This window comes from Lathyrus oleraceus, chromosome 2 (genome assembly GCF_024323335.1).
Source record: "Lathyrus oleraceus cultivar Zhongwan6 chromosome 2, CAAS_Psat_ZW6_1.0, whole genome shotgun sequence".
Classification (NCBI taxonomy): domain Eukaryota; kingdom Viridiplantae; phylum Streptophyta; class Magnoliopsida; order Fabales; family Fabaceae; genus Lathyrus; species Lathyrus oleraceus.
The window spans coordinates 326,822,219-326,849,970 of NC_066580.1; the positions used below are offsets into that span (position 1 = coordinate 326,822,219).

The 27,752-nt window shown below is 39.5% G+C and overlaps 1 protein-coding gene across 1 annotated transcript in view; it reads right to left on the reverse strand.

The window, feature by feature from the left end:
* Positions 1–3,797: 3,797 nt before the first annotated feature.
* LOC127123071 (uncharacterized) overlaps positions 3,798–27,752 on the reverse strand; it is an 87,099-nt gene continuing 63,144 nt past the window's right edge. The window contains exons 8-9 of the mRNA XM_051053331.1: positions 5,537–5,717; positions 3,798–4,088 (exon numbers count right to left, since the gene is read on the reverse strand). Of these exons, the coding sequence (XP_050909288.1) occupies positions 3,798–4,088; positions 5,537–5,717 (472 nt within the window). The remainder of the gene's footprint in view (positions 4,089–5,536; positions 5,718–27,752) is intronic.

Consider the following 27,752-nt stretch of genomic DNA (forward strand, 5'->3'; position numbering starts at 1 on the left):
CCTTCCACAGGTTCCAACATCAGTACTAACATAACTCCTTGCAAGATACCAGAAAGTATCACCCATGGATCTCATTAAGAATCAGAATAGGATGCCTGCTCTTATACCAATTGAAATTCTGGTGTAGTCAGAGTTCAGATGTTCTACTCTAAGTCATGACATCTGATCCAACATTGTTACTAATACAACAAGACATTTATACAAATTAAAACCCAGTACTGATATGCACACATTCACAGATGTCACGACATCTGCTACTATATCACCATAGTATGGAAGAACACCCAGTTCTGTCCATCTGGTACAAAGACACAGCAGAGATCAACCATAGCACTTACTTCTGTTGAGCCTGGACAGTTATCAGCATGATGTCTCAACATTGATTTGAACATCACCTGTTACAGCATTACAGGTTTACCTTATTTTATAACAGACAAAATTATAACATGCAGAAGGTAAAAACACAAGTAATTGTTAACCCAGTTCGGTGCAACATCACCTACTCTGGGGGCATACCAAGCCAGGAAGAAGATCCACTATCAGCAATATTAATTCTGAGTTAAACTCCCCTGTTTACAACTCTTCACTTAATCCCTACCCAATGCAATCTATACCTAGGAAATCCTAGATAGAAACCTCCAGTTTCCATTCCTATCACTACAAATACACTGTAATGCTAAACAACTTGAACTTGCTTCACAGCTTCGTTCAAGACCATAACAAACTCTTACCTACAGGCTTTGAGTTACAAATAATCTCATGCCTTTGAGCACTGAGAAACACATGGTAACCTTCCCACAGGTTGGGAGGTTTACCTCACACATACCCCTAATTTTACATTATTTGAGGCTTACCAAACCTAGGTTACAATCTGCTATTTATAACCTAAACACCCAACTGGATTTGGGCCTTCAGAAATCGCAGCAAACTTCTCCTTTGCTGTTACAAAGCCAGCAGAAAACTTCTGCTACAATCAAGGTCTTCAATCTTTTACTTCCTAAAATATCTCCATATTTAGAAACTGTATATTCACCAAATATTCTGATTGAGTCTTCAAGACCTCCATAAATAACGTCACATAGGATTCTAACTAATCCCAGGATATTGAGTCAGTTAACACAGAACAGAATTAACTAATTCAGTTTTACACACAGGCGTGATGTCACAGTCACGATGTTATGACATCTTACATGACATGTTGGTCCAGATGTTGAACTTCTTCAACCCAACATATTAAAACAACAGAGGTGATTACATTATTTGTTTTACAAAATTAATGCCAATCCTAAGGTACTAACAGATATGTCTATGAGATCACTCCTTAAAAATAATCCATCTAGTAGTTCTCTTTTAGCATAACTACATAACCTTGAGTTCTTCATAGCACCTGAAGATACGTAGGAGTAAGATTGTGAAATCTTGTCAGTCACATTAATGTAAAAAACACCCCTTTAATAAATAATTTTTTTTCCTATCTTTCTTTTTTCTCAATCGGTAAGTAAAAGATAACAATATCACTTTATTGTAAATCTAACTAAGTGGTTCTCATTGAGTACAAGAGATGTGAGGGGTGTTAATAACTTCCCTTTGCATAACCGACTCTTGAACCTGAATTTGGTTGTGATGATTGTTTTCTTTTTGTTTTAGGGTTTTTATCAATATTTTCCCTTTCCTTCATCAGAATAAATAAAGTTCAGTGGTGACTCTGTTTGAACATCTTTTCTGCGAGCGTGTGAGAGCTCAAAAGGATCACATTTTTTAGATGTGACAATACTCAGACATAACTTTGTACCCATAGCATGTTGAAATTCTCCACAAAATCTTGAAATAAACTTAGGGTCTCTATTAGATACGATACTAGAGGGAATACCATTCAACCTCACAATTTCTGCAATAAACAATCTTGCAAGATAAATAGCTCTGTATGTGGTATTCATGCCCAAAAAATGAGTTGACTTTGTTAATTTATCCACAATTACCCAAATTGAGTCATAACCACTCGAGTAGATGGTAACCCTATTGCAAAATCCATAAAAATACTATCCCATTTCCACACTGAAACTCCTAGTTGTTGTAGCAGTCCACATGTTCTTTGATGCTCAATATTTACTTGTTGGCATACTACACATTCAACTATATACTCAACAATACTTCTCTTCATACCAAGCCACCAATAATCCTTCTTCAGGTTTTGGTACATCTTTAACGAACATGGATGAATGGTAAACATAATTTTTTATGTCGCTTCTAGGACTGTCCTTCTTAATTCTGCCTCCTTTGGAACACATACTCTTTGATTAAACACAAGAAATCCATTTATAGTCTGAGAAAAACTCAGTTGGTTTATCCGTGCTTGCAAATCATCATCAAATAGTTGACTTTGTCGAATCCTTTCCCTTAATTCCAAAGTAACATCCAAATTTCCTTTCATCGCACCATTCTGAGTTCACACAAATTAAAGATCAAGATTCTTGAATTTTTCCAATAGATCATTTTCTAATACCATCAACTCTACCTTATGTGTTTCTTTTCGACTTAATACATTTGCCACCTTATTTTCTTTACCTAGATGATACTTTAATTCAAGGTTAAAATATTTCAAGTACTCTATCCATCTTTTCTGCCACATGTTTAACTCTTTTTGGTAAAAAAAAGGTATTCCAAACATTTGTGGTCACTAGACATCTCAAAATGTACTCCATACAAATAATGGCGTCACACCTTAAAGGTAAACACAACATCTGCTAATTTAAGATCATGCATCAGATAGTTCTCTTCATGAGTTTTCAATTGTCGGGATGCATAGGCCATCACTTGGCTATCTTGCATCAAAACACCACATAACCCTTTCTTTTAGGCATCACAAAACACTTCATAAGGTTTGATAGGATATGGAATTATCAACAAATGTGCGGTAGTCAACTTTTCCTTTAATTTGGAGAAACTTTATTCACACTTTGAATCTCATTTGAAATGAGCTTCCTTTTGAGCAAGTCTGGGCATGGGTAAGGCCATATGCGAGATTGGATAAACTTCTTATATTAACCCGTCAATCTTATGAAACTTCTAACCTCTGATGCATTCTTCGGTCTTGCCCAACTGATAATTGCTTCAATCTTGGATGGATCTACTGTAACTCCCCCCTATGATACAACATGATCAAGAAAATTCACTTTGATCATCCAAAATTCACACTTACTAAGTTTTGCAAATATTTGTTTCTCTTGTAGCTCTGATAGGACAATCCTTAAATGTTCCTCATGCTCCTGTTAAGTACGGGAGTAAATAAGGATATCATTAATGAATATCACTACAAACTGATCCAAGTAAGGTTGGAATATTCGATTCATATAATCCATAAAAATAGCAGGTGTGTTCGTCAATCCAAATGGCATCACTAAGAAATCATAATGGCCATATCGGGTTCTAAATGCAGTCTTCGGGGTGTCAGAACTTTTGACTTAGATCTGATGGTAAACTAAATGCAAATCAATCTTTGAGAATACACATGCTCCTTTCAATTGATCTAATAAATTGTCTATCCGAGGTAAGGGATACTTATATTTTATGGTAACCTTATTCAACTGATGGTAATCAATGCACATACGCATTCCCCTATTTTTCTTCTTCACCAACAACATTGGGGCTCCCCACTGTGACATACTCGGATGAACAAAATGCTTATCCAATAAATCCTCCAATTGATTCTTATATCCTCTAAGTTTGATTGGCGACATGTGATAAGGAGAAACGAAGATTAAGGGGGTTCCTAGCACAAGATCGATAAAGAATTCCACTTATCTCTCTGGAGGAAGAGAAGTGACGTCCTCGGGAAAAACATCTAGAAATTCATAGACTATAGGAACTTGCACAACATTTACACCCTCGCTTGATTCCTTGGTGAGAATCAATAGAGTGAACTTTTCATGCTTAAACAAAAGATTAATCATGCTAACTGTACACCCTAAAATAATGGTTATCATATTATCGGGAGTGGCTCCATCGGTTGGAACAAAAATTACTTTTTCCTTGCAGCCAACATACATAAAATTGGCGGAGATCAAACCCATACCCAATACCACATCAATCTTCTTAAGTGATTAACATATAAGATCAATTTGGAAAACTCGGCCATTCATAGATAGTGAACAGTTTTCACACTTCCATTAGGGGTGGAAAAACGGGTCTGGCCCGTTGGGCATGCCCGTTTGCCTGCACTTCAATGCAGGATGGGCCAAGGATTTAGGAACTCACCCTCTAATATGTTTTCCCCCGCACTGCCCCATTTTCTTCACGTACTTTTGCGGGCACGAGCATTTACATGAATTTTTGCATCTTTAGGCTTAAAAAGTGCAGTGCCCGCGGGCTTTCCCCGCCTCACCCTCATTTTTTTGTGGAGCGGGCCTAAGTTTTAGGCTCGCATCCTCAACTATGATCGTCCCGCCCTACCCCATTTTTTTGCGGGCTTTTACGTGGCGGGCCTAAACGGGGAGGGCATGCGTGTTTTCCACCCCTAATTGCCATTATGTCTTAATACTACTATATGTAGCAGTAGAAACCACCATAGGAAGAGATAATATAATTACTTCTAATATGAGACGTTTCACACATTGATTCAATACAAAAGAGTGTGATGCTCCACAGTCAAACAATATAAAGCAAGGATGGTTATTCAAGTTATACGTACCAACAATCATATTATTATCACCCTTGACCTTCCTAGCATCCAAGGTATAGACTCGACTGATACTTTATCCTTGCACCTAAATTCTTCTCTGAGGATAATCACGAGATATGTGACCTTCTTCTTGACACTGATAACACTGAATCCCTCTGAACCCACACTTTCCAAAATGAAACTTCCTACACAGTTGGCATTGAGGGGGTTGGACAGGTCTTGCATTATGTCTCTGCTTTCCCTTGAATGATTGATACTTAGGCTTAAATTGATAACTTGGTCTTCACCGGTCTTTCTAATCAAACATGTATTGAACTCCTTCCTCTTGAACTCTTTTTAAACTATCTTTAGCATCATAACATTTCCTCGACAATTTCGCATAAGAAGTAATATCTCTCTGAGAGACACTATGAGCAATCTCAACTCTTAATCTAAACATAAATTGGTTCACTTTCCACTTCTCATCTAGAGCATACACAACTTTCCCGGAATAAAAAACCATGTTATCAAACTTCTTGGCAAACTCAGTCACCAGCATATTACCTTCTTTGTGGTGTTGAAACTCGAACTCCTTATGAGTTCTCAAGCTACTCGGGAAATACTTTTCCAAAAAAGTGGTCTTGAAGTGTTCCTAGTCTCTTAGAATCTCTTTCTTGGTCATGAGGGTCAAAGCATTATCCCATCATCTCGTTGCGGGACCTTTCATCATCTGTGAAGCAAAAACCACTTTGTTCTCCTCACTATAGGGCATAACATAAAACACATTTTCCATGTGGGATAACTAATCATGAGATTTCAACAGGTCAAGACTACGTTGAAACTTAGGAGGATTCATCTGGAAGAAATATCGAAAATTACCACAGCAGCAACTTGCGGAGCAACTTGTGGTTGGGAACCACCATTGGTTTGTTGCATCACATGCTTCAAGAACTTCATGAACTGAGGCGGCCACTGAGCCGCATTATCCTCAATCGTAGGTTCTGACTCCACATTCTGATTTTTGGGCCTCCCAAAACCTATGTGTATGTCAGTCATGTTCCTAAATTTTATGCATATAGAATTAAATTGATCAAACTCAATACTATATGAGGCATAATTAATTCACTTATGATCTTTCATGGTTGGGTCAAGAATCGATCTTCTCTGATACCGATTGTAACACCTACATATATTATACATCTAGAAAATTTATTATGCATAGTGTAATTGGTACTGAATACACATAAGAGCCTATCAACAAAAATGATACATGATATACAAATATTCCTAAACAAAACTAGGATCTATATCATATTCCATATGATCCACAACAGAAGATCATAATCCAAAAAGTGTGATCACCGAAACATCATCATGCAAGTTTATCCTTGCCTTTCACCTGTAAAGAACTACGCGAAAAACAACAAAAATAGTGGGATGAGATAATAATCGCAGTAAGTTCCCCTATCTTATAAGTCCACTCGACTCTAAAGGGATCTAAATATATACGAGATCATATGATCCATCGACACCAGGGAACGAGGCATGTATCATTAGAGAATGTTATAATGATTACCGCCTATTACGAACAATGTATACCATTTATAGCAACTGAAGCTTATGGTTACATCTACGGGATAAACGTGCAACCAGACATTCTTTACACCCATTATGCCTGGATTAATCTAGCCTCGAGTATGACATAATTTCATAGTATTTATCGCATTACGCGAAAAACCGGCGGGAAAAAGACACAGAGCCGCCACCGTGCGTTATTTATCCCAAAGGAGGGAAAGGAAACGCTCGAAGTAAACCTGGAAAGGAAATGGTCTTACGACCAGAGATGCAAGGATCGGGAGTCGGTTATGCGAAGGGAAGGTATTAGCACCCCTACGCATCCGTCGTACTCGACGGGATCCACGCTCAAAAAGAATAGAAGAAAGGTTGCTACACAACTGCTCAAAAACTACACACACACTGGAAGGAAACACCGATGAAAGACGGGAGAAGGTGACTCGGCAGGATGTCGCATCCTGGTCCTACGTAGTTTGTCAGAAACAAACATCAGAGTCGACGTAGTTCGGGGGAATGGGAACGTGCTCGCTAGGATATCGTATCCTATGCATACGTATCTTCTCTAACCAGAATCAGAGCACTCGTAGCTCGGCTAACGCACGCCAAACAAAACACAAAACGGAGACGCTGAGACGTCAAAACAAACTGGAAATGGAATGCCAATCGCTGGTCTTACATCCAACTACATACAGAACAAACACAAACAGGAAACCGACTGCCAATCGCTGGACTTACGCCAGACTCCAAACAAACACACACAGGAAACCGACTGCCAATCGCTGGACTTACGCCAGACTCCAAACAAACACACACTGGAAACCGACTGCCAATCGCTGGACTTACGCCAGACTCCAAACAAACACACACTGGAAACCGACTGCCAATCGCTGGACTTACGTCAGACTCCAAACACACACAAGAGGGTTGAAAAAGAAAAAAGGGCGCTCGGAGAGATCAACTCATCTCCTACCTACGTACCTCATCTGGTATGAGGATCAGGGCGACATAGTTCCCTTTCACAGGGAAAAAACTTCTATCCTAACCAGAGACTAGGGAGATAACAGACTACTAGGGAGACTACGACTCGAGCCTAGAAGTTGTCATGCATACGATCCCTATGTTGAGGTCTCTAATCAGCACCTAACTCGCACAGGGAGCAAGCTAGCCTAAACATCAATCAAGTAAGCAAACACAAGCACAGGAGAGCAAACACACACACTATATGCAAACAAGTGGCTCATACAAGGCTGGGCTTTAGTCAAGGGGTCATATCAACCTCGACAAACAAGCCGGTTCTGTTATGGGTGTTTTGAGCTCTTAACCCTAACATTGAGAGTTAGGGTGAAGCAGATGAAAAGGTAATGGGGGTAAGACCTCATAGCTCTTAACCCGAGCCTGGGTGAGCTTGAATCAATGAAAGTGTGGGAGTCCAGAATGAGGAACTCTACTCCACATGACTCGATGTACAATGATCTTGGGTGTTTATTCAAATGCATCAGCACGTAGTGCGAGCAAGATGAATGACTCAACTGAATAGCAGGGGATGGATTGCACATCCCTTCTATCTGCCAATGCCTCTTCACTTAGGAGGTCTTTACATGTATAAGGCACAAAGATAAACAACCACAAACATTGCCTCTTAAGGAGGGCTTTAGACAGGTGCCTGCCAAAATAACATGACAGGTCTTCCAGACTACATGGAGAATAGGAAGTTACCTAGGTGGTATACCAACCACAAGCAAAGCAACTCAAACAATGAGTTAAAGCGGCTAAAGTACCTGTGCAAACAACCAAACAATCAGTATAGTATTCAGACAAACAGTCAACAGACAAACAACTGTCAGACAACCAATATACACAACATGCAAGCTTATGTGCAAGCATTCAAATTGTTTCATCATCTCAAATGACCTACAAACAGCAAGGGTTAGTGGACAAAGTAAATAGCAACACTCAAATGATGAGGCAACATCAACCATGGAGATCGGATGCTTGGTCCTGAAATACACAGCTTCAAATGTGAGTTCAAACCCCTAGGGCAAAGCCTAGGGTCAAAGGTGGAGAAAAAAGTCAAAACAGCAACCAATATTCAACATAAAGCATGCTTAAACAAGTAAGAACATGTCCTAAAAAGGACCAAATCAAAATCATTAAGCAAAGTCATATAGTGAGCAAGAGAAGACAAAGCAAGCAAAAGGTGCATACAATTGGTCATCAAGAATCAAAATTCCATATTAAAACAGAAATGACTCAAACAATTCTGGAAATTTTTATGAGCATACAGCATGTCAAACATAATCATCATGCCAAAAATTGTAAACAGAGGAGCTCAATTGATCAGGCAATGAAAATGGAGAAGATCAACATCAAATTGTGTGACACACATTGTCACACCATACAATCATGTGCATAAAACAGAAATGACAAATGCTAAAAATGCACAACCAAGCCTCAAAAATCACACAACATGTTGAGAATCAGCACACAAAATTTCATGGCAATTGGATCATTATTGAGCATTTCACATTAGTTTGAATGAGGCATAGTCCAAATGTATACATGTTCAATTAGTCTAGCACAATTTAATTTCCAGAAATGGTAAAATCCTAAAATCAACACCATAAAATTCTAGACATTCACATGAATAAGTAGAAAAAATTGGGAATTAATTGGATGTGTTTTCAATTAGTTATGATTTTTTGAAGTTGGAATAAAAATGAAATAAAATGTGGAATACTTGGAAATGATATTGAAATAAAATGATGAAAATGCTTCATGGGAGAATCGAACCGTGTGCGCCTCAAACGCCTGTGTTTTGGACTAGTCAAAACGCTGCCGTTTCACTAATGTGCTGGCGCCCAGTCACCAGTCAAAGGCCATGTGGCGCAGGTCAATGGAACCATGTCCACTCGTTTGGCCAACAGGCAGCTCGCGTGGCGCGTGACAGGTAAGCCCTAGCGCTCATAACCAGAGGGCGCATGTACTGTTCACGACGGCGGAAACCACCATCTCCTTCGTTGAGACGGTGGATGAACAGTGACCACAGACGAATTTTTTTGCAGAATCGCGCGAAATTCATATCAATGGAAATCGTAGCTCATGTACAATTCAAATCTATCATCCATTCACATTAATTCATCATGAACAAAGCAAATCGAAGAGAAAACAACATGAACATTCAAACTTTAATTTCATATAACTCCATGAATATTGCACCAAATTTCATGTTCTTTATACTAGTGGAATCAGCAAGCAACAAACTACAAGTCTATGGCAATAAAAACAAGAATTAAGAGATGCGAAAATTTGACCTCTTGAAGCTCCAACAATGGCAGTAGTGGATTCAAGTGTCTAGCAACATCCAAATCTCTTCTATAAACCTTATTATCACTTCTGAAGCACAAATCAACTCTTGGAATGGCTTGGATCTAGCTAGATCTTCAAAACTCCATGTTCATGTTCATGCATGGAATTGCTTGATTCTTCACCAATTTCTTCAATCAATGGCTTGAATTCTACCAATTGAGGATCAAGAAAACAGAATATGCAATAAAAATCAAGTGTTCTTTGAAGAATTTTTGAATTTGGAAGAAGAGAAATTTTGGAGGGAAATTTTGGATCTAGATCTAGAATTGTGAATAATGAAAATTCTGTTAGGATTTACTATTTATATGCTGGCCTAATCCATTTCCTAATTACAATTAAGCATGGTTAATGAGATTTTAGTGAGAAAAGAGGTGTTATGAAAAAATTGGTTTTTTTCACCCCATGCAGGCAATCCCACGTGAACAGTAGCAAATGGCCATGCATTTTCACTTAAAACCATATTATGAACATGCTGGAATGGCTAAAAAGCTCATATGATGCATCAAATTCAAATTCATGATTTTCCCTCCCAAATGAATATGAATGAGCATATGGTCATGTGATGAAAGTTCATGCAATGTGATGAATGATTTGGAAAATACATGCCATGAGAAGAATTATGCAAAAAGGAGCACTCATTTTGGAGTTCTAGATCAAAAGTTATGGCCTTTTGAAGTTCCATGTACACTTGGCAATGATTTGATCATATCTTCTCAACCATTCATCAGATGCTCAAGATCTTGGACTTTTTGGAAATGGGAGAGAAAGATCTTCAACTTTCATGTTGGACAAAATTTCATTTGAAGCTTTTTTGATGTTGGAAAGTCAAGTTGAAAGTGGTCTAAAAACTTGCCATTTTTTGAAACTTGAAATTACAGGTCACTTTCCATTTTTGGAAACTTTTGATCTGGCTTCAAAATCTTCAAGATATGAGTTTGAAATGTTGAATAAACCTCTTTTGGACATGAATTAAGTGTCTCAAACCATTTCTCCACCTCCTAGCCCTCAGTTGACTTGCAGTTGACTTTTATGGGCCCTAGATGACCTGAAACTGCACTGTGGACTTTGAGCCTCTAACACTTGGTCAAGTTGCTTCAAAATGAACCTTGGCTCATATAAGCTCTCTAGAACAACCATGTGTCTTTCATCTCATGGAAAACCCTTGCTCTTTTGCACTGAGTAATTCTCCTGATACAAGTCTTGACTGATGAGATGCAATGTACTATGCAATGATAATGTATTGTTAATGTGATGTCAATGACCTAAAAAAATGAAATGAATGCATGAATGGGGGGTGCAAATTTGAGGTGCTACAGCTGCCCCTATTTAATCAACTGAGAACCTGAACGGATGAGAGCAACGACTGTCAGACTTTCAAGGTAATCAGGGATTGAATACCAAAAGAACCTGGAATTTGCGCTATGCGGGGGATGAAGCAAAGAAAAGAATGTTCACCAATGGCAGCTTCCAATGGGGATTTGATATGGACCAGACAAGACGTTTACCGACGACTCTACTGGGGACTCTTTTTTTATCGGAGACAGAAACCACGACTAGACGCCAACGGACGAATAGGAAGGACTCAACCAGACATCAACAGATGAATGGGAGAAAGAAACCACGACTAGACGCCAACAGACGAATAGGAAGGACTCAACCAGACATCAACGGATGAATGGGAGAAAGAAACCACGACTAGACGCCAACGGACGAATAGGAAGGACTCAACCAGACATCAACGGATGAATGGGAGAAAGAAACCACGACTAGACGCCAACGGACGAATAGGAAGGACTCAACCAGACATCAACGGATGAATGGGAGAAAGAAACCACGACTAGACGCCAACGGACGAATAGGAAGGACTCAACCAGACATCAACTGATGAATGGGAATGATCTGAACAAGATGTCCCTGCCGAGAACATGCATGTATTGGGGAAGACGCCAACACATCAACAATTGTCTAGAAAATACTCTCTTGGGGAAGCAAGAAAGGGGTGAGGTGTTACCGGTTAGCGGGTAACAAGCTCGGGGAGAATGAATATCAAAGACCGGTGTACGGGTGAGAGATATCAATCCACCAACAAACATCTGAGGAAAACCTGGAAAAGGCATATTTCGACTCAGGAAAATCTGACTTCACAGGGGACCACGGTCGCAATAGGGAGCAGACAGGAAGGAACACCAAGGATAACGGGTTGTAGGCATATAACAAGTGACCGACCAAGGCGTGAATTGGTTTGTGTCCCAAAACACTCATCATCCTGAAGAGAGCAAAAGCAAACTTGTTAAAGGATGGACATTCGATTCCACAAGGAATACGAATCTTACTCGGTTGGGGAAACAAACAAAGGGTTCAACCAAAGAGTGCATGAGATATATTATCTATAGCCGTCAAAACGTAGATAATATACTCGCATGGAAGATTATCCATAACCGGGTTGTAGGTTGACAAAGGATAAATCGACCGAAATCGTGAATTGGTGCGTGTTCCAAAACACTCATCATCCTGAAGAGAGCGAAAGCAAACTTGTTAAAGGATGGATATTCGATTCCACAAGGAATACGAATCTTACTCAACTGGGAAGGACAAGACTTCGACCAAAGAGTGCACGAGATATATTATCTATAGCCGTCAAAACATAGATAATATACTCGCATGGAAGATTATCCATAACCGGGTTGTAGGTTGACAAAGGATAAATCGACCGAAATCGTGAATTGGTGTGTGTTCCAAAACACTCATCATCCTGAAGAGAGCGAAAGCAAACTTGTTAAAGGATGGATATTCGATTCCACAAGGAATACGAATCTTACTCAACTGGGAAGGACAAGACTTCGACCAAAGAGTGCATGAGATATATTATCTATAGCCGTCAAAACGTAGATAATATACTCGCATGGAAGATTATCCATAACCGGGTTGTAGGTTGTCAAAGGATAAATCAACCGAAAAGAGAAACAATCGTTACCAACAACAATAGGGTAGACGAGAGATGACTCACCGGGGATAAATTGCGCGAACAAGGCAATTATCCAAACAACTGGGGTAGAATGAATATTCGATTCCGCAAAGGGACAACGAATCTTACTCGACTGGGGAAACACGAAGGGCTTAGACCGAAGAGTGCATGAGATGTATTATCTATAGCCGTCAAAACGTAGATAATATACTCGCATGAAAGATTATCCATAACCGGGTTGTAGGTTGTCAAAGGATAAATCAACCGAAAAGAAGGGCATCGGGATACCAGACTAAGTATGTAAAGATGACCAATCAAAAGGGGAAACCACAAACATTACCGGCAAACGGTGAATGAAAGAGGACCTACTGAGGATAAAATGGCTTACTCGGAGCAATTATCCAAAAGGAAGGGGAAGACCCGCTGGGGATAATATTGCTTAATCAAAGCAAATATCCAAAAGGGAAAAGGACTATCAATACCGAAAACTGGATAATGATAACCGCAAAGAGGGGATTACATCTACCGGTTCGTAGGTAGAAAACCACGGAAAAGTAACCGTCATCGACTAGGATGAGCATAAGGGTTGACTCCACAAAGGGGAGAAAAGAGGGTTTATAACCACCGGCTAGTAGGTAGAAAACCGCAAAAATCTGCTGAGGAACAGAATGGGAGAAAATAGGATTTACAACTACCGGGTAGTAGGTAGAAGACCATAAAGATAGGACTTACAACTACCGGTTAGTAGGTAGAAGCCAACAAATTCCGCTGAGGATAAGATGAATGAGTGTCGGTTAATGAGCAACTATTCATTTATACCACATGGAAGTACAAGAGACAGCCCATAGGAAGCCAATTTAGGATCGATCCAAAAAGGCAAACTGAATCAAGACTCATCCTAATGAGGAAAGAACTCAATAGGGAAAACCCATCCCGTTATGTGTGTAAGGAGGGAACGGAAACAACCATCATCCACGAGGATATAACTCAGTGGGGAGTGTAGAAGGAAATGGTAGACACTTTCTGCCTAAGGGGCTGACTCTATATGGAGAGATCAGACACACCAACGTCTGCTTGGGGAGATCTACTAGGGAGATCTGTATCACCAATTAGCAGGAGACAACAATCAGCAGATATACGGCAAAAGATGCAACATGAATATCTGAATGTTATGATTATGCGTATATGCATTATGCATGATGAATGCTGACAAACAGACATGTCTAACACACATAGGTCCAGGAATCAACCACCCGTTACTACTCTTCCAGAGGGAAAGCCAAAAGATCACCCGAGAGCAAAAGAGATCCGCCGGAGACTGGGATATCAGGAGACAACACCATCATGCAGGGGAGGAAGGCCACAAGAGGCTCCCGGAGGGATCGTCAGTCACAACCGGAGAAAAGAGTTCATAGCACAGGCAGACACTGCCACAACAGCAACTCATGCTGGGGGTCAAAGATACCAAGAAGCAACCAGATCTCTGGTGGGGATAGATAGGCATTGATAAAGTTCATCATGCCAACAACTCCACTGGGGATCTATCCGAGGAAATGATGGAGTACTGAGATGTCTATCCACCAAATACCGAATCTTCAAAGAAAAGCACCCATGTTGGGGAAAGGAGAAGACTGCTCTGCTGGAGAGAAGAAAGCTGAAGTCCTCAACAAACGCTCTGCTTGGGAACTGGCCCACAAAAGTGTTCAAACAGCAACTTACTAGGGATGACCCACAATAGGGCTCAAACAACACTCTACTAGGGATGACCCACAATAGGGCTAATAGGGCTTGGAGGAAGAATGCTGCATTGCCGGGGAAATAAAGATGAACAACTTCAAACAACACTGCACTGAGCACCCTCGCTGAGGAGAAACCATGAAAGGTTCTACAGGAAAAAGATACAGTTATGCCAGAGATATGAACAAAAGTCTTACCCTGTTGGGAATCATACCACCCTTGGGAGAGCACTGCGGATCTCCTAAGTGTCCTTCCATCATCGTGAATGTTCACTTTGTTTAAGAACAATTTGTGAAAGATTTGTTTATTTTGAAAACAATGATATTTTATCAATTAAGACATGCAAAACATTTGTTGAGTTGAAACAAATAAGAGTGCAAATAATTGGATAAAAGCTCAAATTGATTTGATGGAATGGTAGTCTGCAAATGGCAAGACTCCATAGATCTGTACAAGTTTGAAATCGGTGATATATATTGGAGAGGGCTACATTGAACATAATGACCTTTTCTCCACCAATTCCGAATTTCGATGTATTCGAAGCTTCAGTCGACGACGAATCAAGAATTTTCTGGCGGATGACAGATGTAGAACACAGTCTTGTCAGGATGCAGTTACTTGCCAAATCCCTAATTTTTGCCTAGATTGCCCCAGTGTGAGGTACTCAATCTAGCGGGATGCAAATTCGTTTTTTCAATGTCTCTAACTTTTGCCTGGATCGCCCTTTCGGGTTTTCAATCCACCGAGACGCTCCTTTTTTGCCTAAGTCGGCCTTTCGGGTGTTCGACTTAGCGAGCTATTCTGCTTTTTAGGCGAAGTATTTCTTGACTGCATCTGAATTCACAGGACGAGTGAAATCCTCCCCGTCCATTGTTGTAAGTGTCAAAGCACCGCCTGAAAAGGCTCTCTTGACAACATATGGACCTTCATAGTTTGGAGCCCACTTGCCCCTGGAATCGGGCGCGAAAGACAAGACTTTCTTAAGCACGAGGTCACCTTCTCGGAACACACGAGGCTTGACCTTATTGTGGAATGCTTTCTTCATTCTCTGCTGATATAACTGACCATGACACATGGCAGTTAATCTCTTCTTTTCGATCAGATTCACTTGGTCGTAACGACTCTGAATCCATTCAGCATCAGTCAACTTGGGATTTGAGGGTGCTATTTTTCTTTTGTTTCTTTCTTTTTTCTTTCTTTTGATTTTGATTTTGATTTTGATTTTGATTTTGATTTTTCACCCTCCTCTCTTTTTTTTCCTTTTTTTTTGATTACATTTGTAATGCCCCAGTTTGACTGTTTTGCTGATTCTCGAGATGCAGCTGAGTGATCTTCTTTTCTTGCTCAAGAAGTCGGGAACTCTCATTAGGAATCCTTTCAACATCATCTTCCTCTGCTTCGAATACAGGGAATTCAAAATTGGGAGATGGCGTTGGATCATTATGTTCAATGGGTTTTAGAATCAACCTGCATAATGATTTTGATATGAAAAGCTTTTGGAAATCAAACAAGGCAATCATTATGCAGATGAAAAGATTGCTTTTATTCTCGTTTTTTAGGGTTTTTTGTGATCACCAATTTCATGCAAAAAGCGAAAAGGGAAAACAAATGGAAAAACAAATGTTTTAACATGCTTTTATTGAATGAAAATATCATTGCACAAATGTTGCCAACAATGTCATCACTTCTCCTTTTGGCATGGGAGAAGGGTTTTTAAACAAAGTGATTATTACTCTGACTTATGCATGACTGTAGGAACATCCACAGCGACCCAAATGTGACAGATCCCACCAGGGATGACAAATGTCAGTATCTTCTGCATCTTCACTCTGATCGGCGTGGATAAAACCTCCACTTCTGAACAACCCTTTTCGTTGAAGACCCCAGAAGAAAAGCCAATGCCAGCCCGGGACTTGCTGTCTTCAAGCTCGCTTAACATTGGGACCTACGTCCTCAAAGCTCAAAATACCTGATCTCATAAGGTCTTGAACCTTATTCTTCAACTGAAAGCAGTTGTCCACATCATGGCCAGGAGCACCCGAATGATACACACAATGCTGATCAGGCTTATACCACCACCGAGGGTTGACGGGTATAGCCGGTGGGTCTCTGGGAGTAATCAAGTTCCGCTCTATCAAAGAGGGATACAGTTCTACATACGACATAGGAATCGGATCAAAAGTGATCTTCTTCCTCTCATTACTCGTACCAGCTTGATTATTATTGCGAGGCTGGTAAGCCTGCTGTTGAGGACGATGTTGTTGATATTGATATTGCTGAGTTGGTCTTCTTTGCTGTTGTTGAGGTTGAGTTGCTGGAATAGTCACAGCAGCGACTTGACGATATTGTCTTCTGTTCACATTCCTTCGATGGTGTACAACATTTGTTCCACCCTCTCCCTTTCCGGGTGCCCCAGAAAATGGCTTCTTAGAACTGGAAGAGCTTGAAGATCCAGGATCTCGGATCTTTCCTACTTTGATAAGACTCTCCGTTCTTTCCCCACAGATTAAAACATCTGAAAATCTACCAAACGGGCAACTTCCCATACGGTCCATGAACACACCCTGCAGGGTTCCAATGAACATATCGGTCAGCTCTCTCTCCAACATCAGAGGTTGCACTCTTGCGGCTAGTTCACGCCACCTCTGGGCGTACTCTTTGAAGCTTTCACCAGATTTCTGACACAAACTCTGCAGCTGAGTTCTGCTCGGAGCCATATCCATGTTATGCTTATACTGCCTCAAGAAGGCTTCACCCAAATCCCTCCAACTTCTAATGGATTCTCTCCTCAGGTCCATATACCAGTCCAAGGACGCTCCAGACAAGTTGTCTTGGAAAAAGTATATCCACATCTTCTCGTCGTCAGTATATGCGGAGATTTTTCTGTAGTAAGCCTGCACATGGGTGCGAGGACAAGAAGTGCCATTATATTTGTCAAAAGATGGCGCCTTGAATTTGTAAGGGATCCTCAGCCCATCAACTAGTCCCATATTTGTTACATGAAAACCCAAAGAGTTCTGACACTCCATGGCACGGATTTTCTCAGCAAGGGCGTCAACTTTCCTATCCCTCTCTTCAGTTCTTACACCTTCATCATCCTCACTGAGGAGAGTGAACATATCCTCCTGTCTGTCAACCAACGGAGCAGGATGGCGAACTGGAGCACGGGTTGCTCTAACATTAGCAGTATCTACAGCAATAGGTTGTCCGTTGATCCTGATACCCCTCAACTCATCACCCACAGTATAGTTGTTGACGGGAATAGTAGCAGCAACATTGTCATTAACAGGGACTCCCTCTGGCGAAGCACGGTTGACCGGTGGAATCACAGCTTCCTGTCTCTGGGCTAAGGCTCGCAGCTCCTCTTGCCCTTGCACAACCCCTTGCATCATGCTCATGAATTGGGCCATGTTAGCTCTCATCTCTGCCAACTCAGCTTGAACTTGATCCATACTTCTTTGTTGATTCAGTCTTGTCGCGTAGCGGTGCAGACGACGATCAGCAATCCTGCCTAGGTCAGGAACCAGAATGAGAAGTCTTGTCAAGAACACCTATAATGCAAGAATGATATGTGTATGATGCGTATGATGTGTATGCTGTTTATCATGAATGATCCTGAAAAAGGATATGCGTATGCGGGTTAACTTTTTTCCTTTTTTGCATTTTTCATTATTCATTTTTTCATTTTTTTTGGTTTACTTTCTTTTGTAAATAAACATGCTATGATGCAAATGATGCAACTATGACTGGATGGCTGTGCATCACGAGGCACAGGATCAGAGCTTCGACATGACTTCGGAACCGGAAACCACAGATCAAAGTCATCTGGAACCCAAGGTCATCTGGAACCCATACTTCAGAACCAAGTCACCAACAGGACCAAACAGAAGTCACCAACAGGATACGGTCACCAACAGATCAAGTCACCAACAATACCAAGTCACCAACAGTACCTGTAAATGATTCAATCCCTCCCCACTCACGGGTGTCATGTAGGCCAGGGTAAGGTCAAGAGAAACGCAGGATAAACAACCCTTTCAAGAATATCATCATATACACACCAGATGTATGCAACGATAATACCCCATCAGGATCTGAACTGCTCGTGATGCCATGTTCCGCTAAGTGGCGCTATACCACCCGCTTCCCATGAATCACTCTATTTCTAGGTGTCCTAAAGTTCACTCATAGCCTGGGTATTGGGCCTTTTACCTCTGGTAACTCCCACCCAACAGAGAAACATATACACAGCCAGCACAATGACAATATGCATGCAAACATATATGCAAATATACAATCACATCATAAATGCAATAAATAAAGCAGTAAAAGCAACCAACACTATCCTAAAGAGCGCTAGGATTGACTCGCTTAGGGAAGATGGACCAGCAATAGGTCAACTTCTATATAATCCCCAGCAGAGTCGCCAGCTGTCGCATTACGCGAAAAACCGGCGGGAAAAAGACACAGAGCCGCCACCGTGCGTTATTTATCCCAAAGGAGGGAAAGGAAACGCTCGAAGTAAACCTAGAAAGGAAATGGTCTTACGACCAGAGATGCAAGGATCGGGAGTCGGTTATGCGAAGGGAAGGTATTAGCACCCCTACGCATCCGTCGTACTCGACGGGATCCACGCTCAAAAAGAATAGAAGAAAGGTTGCTACATAACTGCTCAAAAACTGCACACACACTGGAAGGAAACACCGATGAAAGACGGGAGAAGGTGACTCGGCAGGATGTCGCATCCTGGTCCTACGTAGTTTGTCAGAAACAAACATCAGAGTCGACGTAGTTCGGGGGAATGGGAACGTGCTCGCTAGGATATCGCATCCTATGCATACGTATCTTCTCTAACTAGAGTAAGAATCAGAGCACTCGTAGCTCGGCTAACGCACGCCAAACAAAACACAAAACGGAGACGCTGAGACGTCAAAACAAACTGGAAATGGAATGCCAATTGCTGGTCTTACATCCAACTCCACACAAAACAAACACAAACAGGAAACCGACTGCCAATCGCTGGACTTACGCCAGACTCCAAACAAACACACACAGGAAACCGACTGCCAATCGCTGGACTTACGCCAGACTCCAAACAAACACACACTGGAAACCGACTGCCAATCGCTGGACTTACACCAGACTCCAAACAAACACACACTGGAAACCGACTTCCAATCGCTGGACTTACGTCAGACTCCAAACACACACAAGAGGGTTGAAAAAGAAAAAAGGGCGCCCGGAGAGATCGGTTCATCTCCTGCCTACGTACCTCATCTGGTATGAGGATCAGGGCGACGTAGTTCCCCTTCATAGGGAAAAAACTTCTATCCTAACCAGAGACTAGGGAGATAACAGACTACTAGGGAGACTACGACTCGAGCCTAGAAGTTGTCATGCATACGATCCATATGTTGAGGTCTCTAATCAGCACCTAACTCGCACAGGGAACAAGCTAGCCTAAACATCAATCAAGTAAGCAAACACAAGTACAGGAGAGCAAGCACACACACTATATGCAAACAAGTGGCTCATACAAGGCTAAGCTTTAGTCAAGGGGTCATGTCAACCTCGACAAACAAGCCGGTTCTGTTATGGGTGTTTTGAGCTCTTAACCCTAACATTGAGAGTTAGGGTGAAGCAAATGAAAAGGTAATGAGGGTAAGACCTCATAGCTCTTAACCCGGGCCTGGGTGAGCTTGAATCAATGAAAATGTAGGAGTCCAGAATGAGGAACTCTACTCCATATGACTCGATATACAATGATCTTGGGTGTTTATTCAAATGCATCAACACGTAGTGCGAGCAAGATGAATGACTCAACTGAATAGCAGGGGATGGACTGCACATCCCTTCTATCTGCCAATGCCTCTTCACTTAGGAGGTCTTTACATGTATAAGGCACAAAGATAAACAACCACAAACATTGCCTCTTAAGGAGGGCTTCAGACAGGTGCCTGCCAAAATAACATGACAGGTCTTCCAGACTACATGGAGAATAGGAAGTTACCTAGGTGGTATGCCAACCACAAGCAAAGCAACTCAAACAATGAGTTAAAGCGGCTAAAGTACCTGTGTAAACAACCAAACAATCAGTATAGTATTCAGACAAACAGTCAACAGACAAACAACAGTCAGACAACCAATATACACAACATGCAAGCTTATGTGCAAGCATTCAAATTGTTTCATAATCTCAAATGACCTACAAACAGCAAAGGTTAGTGGACAAAGTAAATAGCAACACTCAAATGATGAGGCAACATCAACCATGGAGATTGGATGCTTGGTCCTGAAATACACAACTTCAAATGTGAGTTCAAACCCCTAGGGCAAAGCCTAGGGTCAAAGGTGGAGAAAAAAGTCAAAACAGCAACCAATATTCAACATAAAGCATGCTTAAACAAGTAAGAACATGTCCTAAAAAGGACCAAATCAAAATCATTAAGCAAAGTCATATAGTGAGCAAGAGAAGACAAAGCAAGCAAAAGGTGCATACAATTGGTCATCAAGAATCAAAGTTCCATATTAAAACAGAAATGACTCAAACAATTCTGGAAATTTTTATGAGCATACAACATGTCAAACATAATCATCATGCCAAAGATTGTAAATAGAGGAGCTCAATTGATCAGGCAATGAAAATGGAGAAGATCAACATCAAATTGTGTGACACACATTGTCACACCATACAATCATGTGCATAAAACAGAAATGACAAATGCTAAAAATGCACAACCAAGCCTCAAAAATCACACAACATGTTGAGAATCAGCACACAAAATTTCATGGCAATTGGATCATTATTGAGCATTTCACATTAGTTTGAATGAGGCATGGTCCAAATGTATACATGTTCAATTAGTCTAGCACAATTTAATTTCCAGAAATGGTAAAATCCTAAAATCAACACCATAAAATTCTAGACATTCACATGAACAAGTAGAAAAAAATTGGGAATTAATTGGATGTGTTTTCAATTAGTTATGATTTTTTGAAGTTGGAATAAAAATGAAATAAAATGTGGAATACTTGGAAATGATATTGAAATAAAATGATGAAAATGCTTCATGGGAGAATCGAACCGTGTGCGCCTCAAACGCCTGCGTTTTGGACTAGTCAAAACGCTGCCGTTTCACTAATGCGCTGGCGCCCAGTCACCAGTCAAAGGCCATGTGGCGCAGGTCAATGGAACCGTGTCCACTCGTTTGGCCAACAGGCAGCTCGCGTGGCGCGTGACAGGTAAGCCCTAGCGCTCATAACCAGAGGGCGCATGTACTGTTCACGACGGCGGAAACCACCATCTCCTTCGTTGAGACGGTGGATGAACAGTGACCACAGACGAATTTTTTTGCAGAATCGCGCGAAATTCATATCAATGGAAATCTTAGCTCATGTACAATTCAAATTTATCATCCATTCACATTAATTCATCATGAACAAAGCAAATCGAAGAGAAAACAACATGAACATTCAAACTTTAATTTCATATAACTCCATGAATATTGCACCAAATTTCATGTTCTTTATACCAGTGGAATCAGCAAGCAACGAACTACAAGTCTATGGCAATAAAAACAAGAATTAAGAGATGCGAAAATTTGACCTCTTGAAGCTCCAACAATGGCAGTAGTGGATTCAAGTGTCTAGCAGCATCCAAATCTCTTCTATAAACCTTGTTATCACTTCTGAAGCACAAATCAACTCTTGGAATGGCTTGGATCTAGCTAGATCTTCAAAACTCCATGTTCATGTTCATGCATGGAATTGCTTGATTCTTCACCAATTTCTTCAATCAATGGCTTGAATTCTACCAATTGAGGATCAAGAAAACAGAATATGCAATAAAAATCAAGTGTTCTTTGAAGAATTTTTGAATTTGGAAGAAGAGAAATTTTGGATCTAGATCTAGAATTGTGAATAATGAAAATTCTGTTAGGATTTACTATTTATATGCTGGCCTAATCCATTTCCTAATTACAATTAAGCATGGTTAATGAGATTTTAGTGAGAAAAGAGGTGTTATGAAAAAATTGGTTTTTTTCACCCCATGCATGCAATCCCACGTGAACAGTAGCAAATGGCCATGCATTTTCACTTAAAACCATATTATGAACATGTTGGAATGGCTAAAAAGCTCATATGATGCATCAAATTCAAATTCATGATTTTCCCTCCAAAATGAATATGAATGAGCATATGGTCATGTGATGAAAGTTCATGCAATATGATGAATGATTTGGAAAATACATGCCATGAGAAGAATTATGCAAAAAGGAGCACTCATTTTGGAGTTCTAGATCAAAAGTTATGGCCTTTTGAAGTTCCATGCACACTTGGCAATGATTTGATCATATCTTCTCAACCATTCATCAGATACTCAAGATCTTGGACTTTTTGGAAATGGGAGAGAAAGATCTTCAACTTTCATGTTGGACAAAATTTCATTTTAAGCTTTTTTGATGTTGGAAAGTCAAGTTGAAAGTGGTCCAAAAACTTGCCATTTTTGGAAACTTGAAATTACATGTCACTTTCCATTTTTGGAAACTTTTGATCTGGCTTCAAAATCTTCAAGGTATGAGTTTGACATGTTGAATAAACCTCTTTTGGACATGAATGAAGTGTCTCAAACCATTTCTCCACCTCCTAGCCCTCAGTTGACTTGCATTTTACTTTTATGGGCCCTAGATGACCTGAAACTGCACTGTGGACTTTGAGCCTCTAACACTTGGTCAAGTTGCTTCAAAATGAACCTTGGCTCATATAAGCTCTCTAGAACAACCATGTGTCTTTCATCTCATGGAAAACCCTTTCTCTTTTGCACTGAGGAATTCTCCTGATACCAGTCTTGACTGATGAGATGCAATGTACTATGCAATGATAATGTATTGTTAATGTGATGTCAATGACCTAAAAAAATGAAATGAATGCATGAATGGGGGGGTGCAAATTTGAGGTGCTACAGTATTCTCATATTATCATGTTTTATTCACACAACACATAACTTAATCAATTAGCATATTAAATCAACTTATAATATTTTTGATACTCTCACTAATATCATTGCATCTTTATGACTCCAAATTAGAAGCAAGATACTTATATCATTTTCAATCCTTACGATAGGAACTTAGTCCCATGACTAATTACGACCCCGCTCGGTAGGATTTAGTACATGGTGTACCACTACTTATTACGACCCTTCCGATTGAAATTTAGAAGGTGTAGCTAGCACTCTACTAATTATAACCCCCACACAGTTGGATTTAGTAGATGCCTTACCATTACTAATTATGACTCATTCCGATTGAAATTTAGTGTGTATAATTAATTACGACTCCATTCGGTTGAATTAATATGTCATTAGGCTTTTAATAATGATGGCTCCATTCTAGGAACTTAGTACTTCACGAGGCTTGTACTAATTATGGCTCTATTCTAGGAACTTAGTACTTTTCCTTCTCATGTGCATGAATTACATTCCAAGTTCCAATCATTAACCATGCAATTAATACACATACACATCACAGCATGATACATGAAACATACATCATAGTTATTATCATTATCTAAACAATATGGAAAAATAAGCATGGTTTATTTACATAAAAGGTAGAGCATTGGACTAGTTTTCCAAGGCATTCGACCCCACGTTAAACAAAATCAAAATTCCCGTTTTATAGTGGAGATAGGAACACTACTTATTTTCCACATCATTATGACTCTCGCTTAGAGAGCTCATGCAAGCTCCAAGCGAGATGAGGCATAATGCTTATTTTCCCATATTTCCATTATTTTTCTCAGCAAGCTCCAAGCGAGGAGTTCAAGTGAGCTCACGCCTAGTGACCTCCCATCGAAGCTCAAGCGAGAGGTTCCAGAAATCAAATTATCTCAAATATTCCTTATCTGGCCTAGCGAGAAATGCAGATCTTTTATGCTACTGCTACTAGTAAACTCGCTTTAGTGAGCAGATCCCTCGCCTAGTGAGAGTTGTTGCACAAAACTAGTAATAAAACAAAATAGGATGGGAGATAAGCAATTACACATCATCACATAGCACCATATTGCATCAACAACATCAAATATAATGGATTATCACAAGCAAACATGGAAAACAACAAGATCATCACATATTAACACCAATTTCATGATCATAGCAAAACACATAAAACCCTAATTTTTCATTCATGTACTTTTCCCTACCATAGCCATGTCTAACTAGGAACCTACCTTGAATCAAGAAGATGATGGAAGTTAGGGATGATTATTAATGAAGCAAGATGATTCATCCTCTCTCCAAGTTTTTCTCATTTTTTTCTCTCCTTCTCTTCTTATCTTATTCTTTCTTTCTCTCCTTAACAACCTTCTCTTATTATCTTTTGTTACTTCAACAAGGAAAAAGGTTGATAAGAGGAAAAAAAGAATATCTAAAAAGATATATTTTTTCCAGGGAAAATTTGACCATTCATTAATGTTACCAAAATGTATCTTATTTTAGTTATTAATAAAGGTCAAATGAATTGAGTAAAAATTAAGCTCAATTGGGTTCATTAATTACTCTATTTGTCTCAAATGACAATAAATAGAGCATATATGATCCTAATCTGATCCAACTGATAATGAATAAAGTATTTAAGAGGATATGGATATTATGTTGGAACAAGATTGTTCATATCTCTTTGGTTTTGATGATAACAAAGTATTTAAAGAACAAATGGGTATGCTAATATTTGTTTAACTGTGTAGGATCATAAGCATAAAATTAATCTTGATTGTTAGCATATGTGAAGAAGCAGGGTTTGTCTAAATTTTGATTGATCAGAATCTGAAGTGGTTCATAAGCATCTGAAGGCATCAGACTCTGGAGGTTCCGACTCTGGTCTAAAGACTCAGCCTTTGATGATAACTCATATTCTGAAAGGTTGAAAGGCATCTGATATATACAGTATACTCATTCATTTCTCGTTCATGTGAATTATTCATTCATGTTAACAATTGCTAATAATCATCATAGATTCTGTAAGACCCCAATTTTGACCCTAAGATCCCTCATGTTATCTCATCATATGCATTGGCTTAGGGATCACACCTTGGCATTCTCTTTACCCCTCATTCATTGGTTTTGCATTGGGAGAGATCACCAAGCACATTTGATTGTATCATACTTTGTTTTTCATTATTTACTAACCAAAATACCAAAAATATGTCAATGTATAGTTTGTTGTTTTTGTAGGTAGTGTGTGTGATCACCAAGGCCTCATCAAGCTCATATATAGGGTTTAAGACCCTCAATGCAAGGAGAACAATCAAGATATGGTTTAAATTGGCCCTAGACATAATATATAGATCCCCATGGTCTTCACATATCATTTTGATCAAAAATTCATCAAGAGTTTGAAGCTTGTTTGCCTTGGAAGCCCTAATTCATCTGGGCATCTTGTGTGACTTCCTCAGGAAGTTTCTTCGTCATTTGATAAAATATTTCAAGGTATACTTCATATTACATCATCCTACACATATATGATCCTCCATGAGTCCCAAATATCAAGAGATTGTCAAGTTTGCAAGTTGGTTCATGGTGGTTGACCAGAGAAAGTCAATTGGTCAAAACTAGGGTTCCCTAGACCCTATCTCCCACAACATTTGTCATATAAAATGATTCCAAGAGAAAAATTACTCTTTATGACATTCCAAACAACTTTCATGTTGAAGTAAAGATCTAGTTTTGCTTGGAAAGTTATTTTATATGGTGAAAGATTATAGGTCATTTTGTCTGAAGCCTAGTTAGGAGGTCAACTTCTAAGGACCATAACTTGCTCAATGTTTATGAGATTAAATCCATTCAAATTCCATGATCAAATTCAACATGTCCTTTTCAACTTTGATGTTTGGAATAAGTTCAAATTTAACTTGAAAATGCATGTGCCAAGAGGAAACATTATAGGTCATTTTGGGCCATTACCATTGAACAAGTGATTTTCCTCAACTTCTAAAATGCATAACTCCTTCATGCCAAATCCAAATAAGGTCAAATTTATGACCAGATTGAAGAGGTTTGAAATATCTACAACGTTTTTAGAGGAACTTTTTCCATTTGAAGTCCATAGCAAAAGCTATTCAAGGTGGAAGAAGTGAACATTTGGCTTGGTACTTAGAAAGTTTTCAAATATGTTTGATTTCCCAAACTTCCACCTCAAAATTCATCGTGATCCAAGCTTCAAATGGAAAAGTGTTCAATATGAAAATTGTTCCCCTTGATCTCACCTTTCCCAAAAGTCTAAGATTATCCCATTTGGATCAAAATTGATGAACTTGCGCATGACTCCTTTGTTGGGTTTGTTTTGGCAAGATTTGGATTCAAATGATCATTCTTCTTTGCATGCTTCCATATGATTACTTCAGTACACTTTGTACATGAATTGGAGATGTATTGTATCACTATTTAGGCCCAAACCATTGCCCATGCATCCATGTAACTTGGTTTCCAATTTTGTAAAAATTTCAAGTGGCGCAAAAATCAATTGCATTGCCTATTTAAACAACACCTTGCCCAAGCTTTCCCAAGAGAACTCAAACCCTCACACCATAGACTTTCTTGAGGATTTCATTGAAATCAAGTTTGAATTTCACCTTCTATTTGAAGTTCAAACTCCAAGAATCCATTGCCCTCTCCATCTCAATTGATCACTACAAGCAAGAGGAGGAAAAATCAAGTAAATCCAAATCAAGATAAAGCTGAATTGAAGCTACTCAAAGGTGAAATTTCTGAAACTTTATCTCTTCGATTCTCTCTCAATTCTTCATTATTCATTGTGATTTTTGGTTGGCTAAAGTCCTATCAACATAGGCAACAAGATTGAGTTGCTTTGAGGTCAAATTGAAGCAACTCAATTCATGATTCTCAAAATTTAAATCCTTGTATCTTTTTATATACTTGGAATTGGAGAAAATTGAGGCCAGATTCGAGCTCCTGAGCATTTTCTCTTTGAAATAGTATCCTTGATTTTCATTTTTCATGAAGTTGAGGTTGGACCAGTCTGATGGTGATCACCGGAGAAGATGACCGGAGCTAGGGCTCCGGTGGTGCGTTGGCAAGTCCCAAGCCATCTAATCTGGTCCAAACGTTTTAATCTTGGCCCTTGATTGTGATTACCACACGTGTGGCGCTTTGACTCAGGTCTTTGGTAGATAGCGTGCGCTTAGCCATCAGATCTGCCACCTCAATTAATGAGGGAGATCTGATGGCCCTTGTTTTTTTGTATTTTCTGATTTTTCATTTAATTGTTTTATTTTGTTTAATTCATAAAAAAATCATTTTAAATCCAAAAAATATAGGACTTTCACCAAAAATATTTTTAAAAAATTCTTTCATTTTCTGAATTAAAATTATCTTTTGGAATAATTTTGATTTTTTTTTCATGAATTAATTGTTTTTGTGTATATTTTTAATTG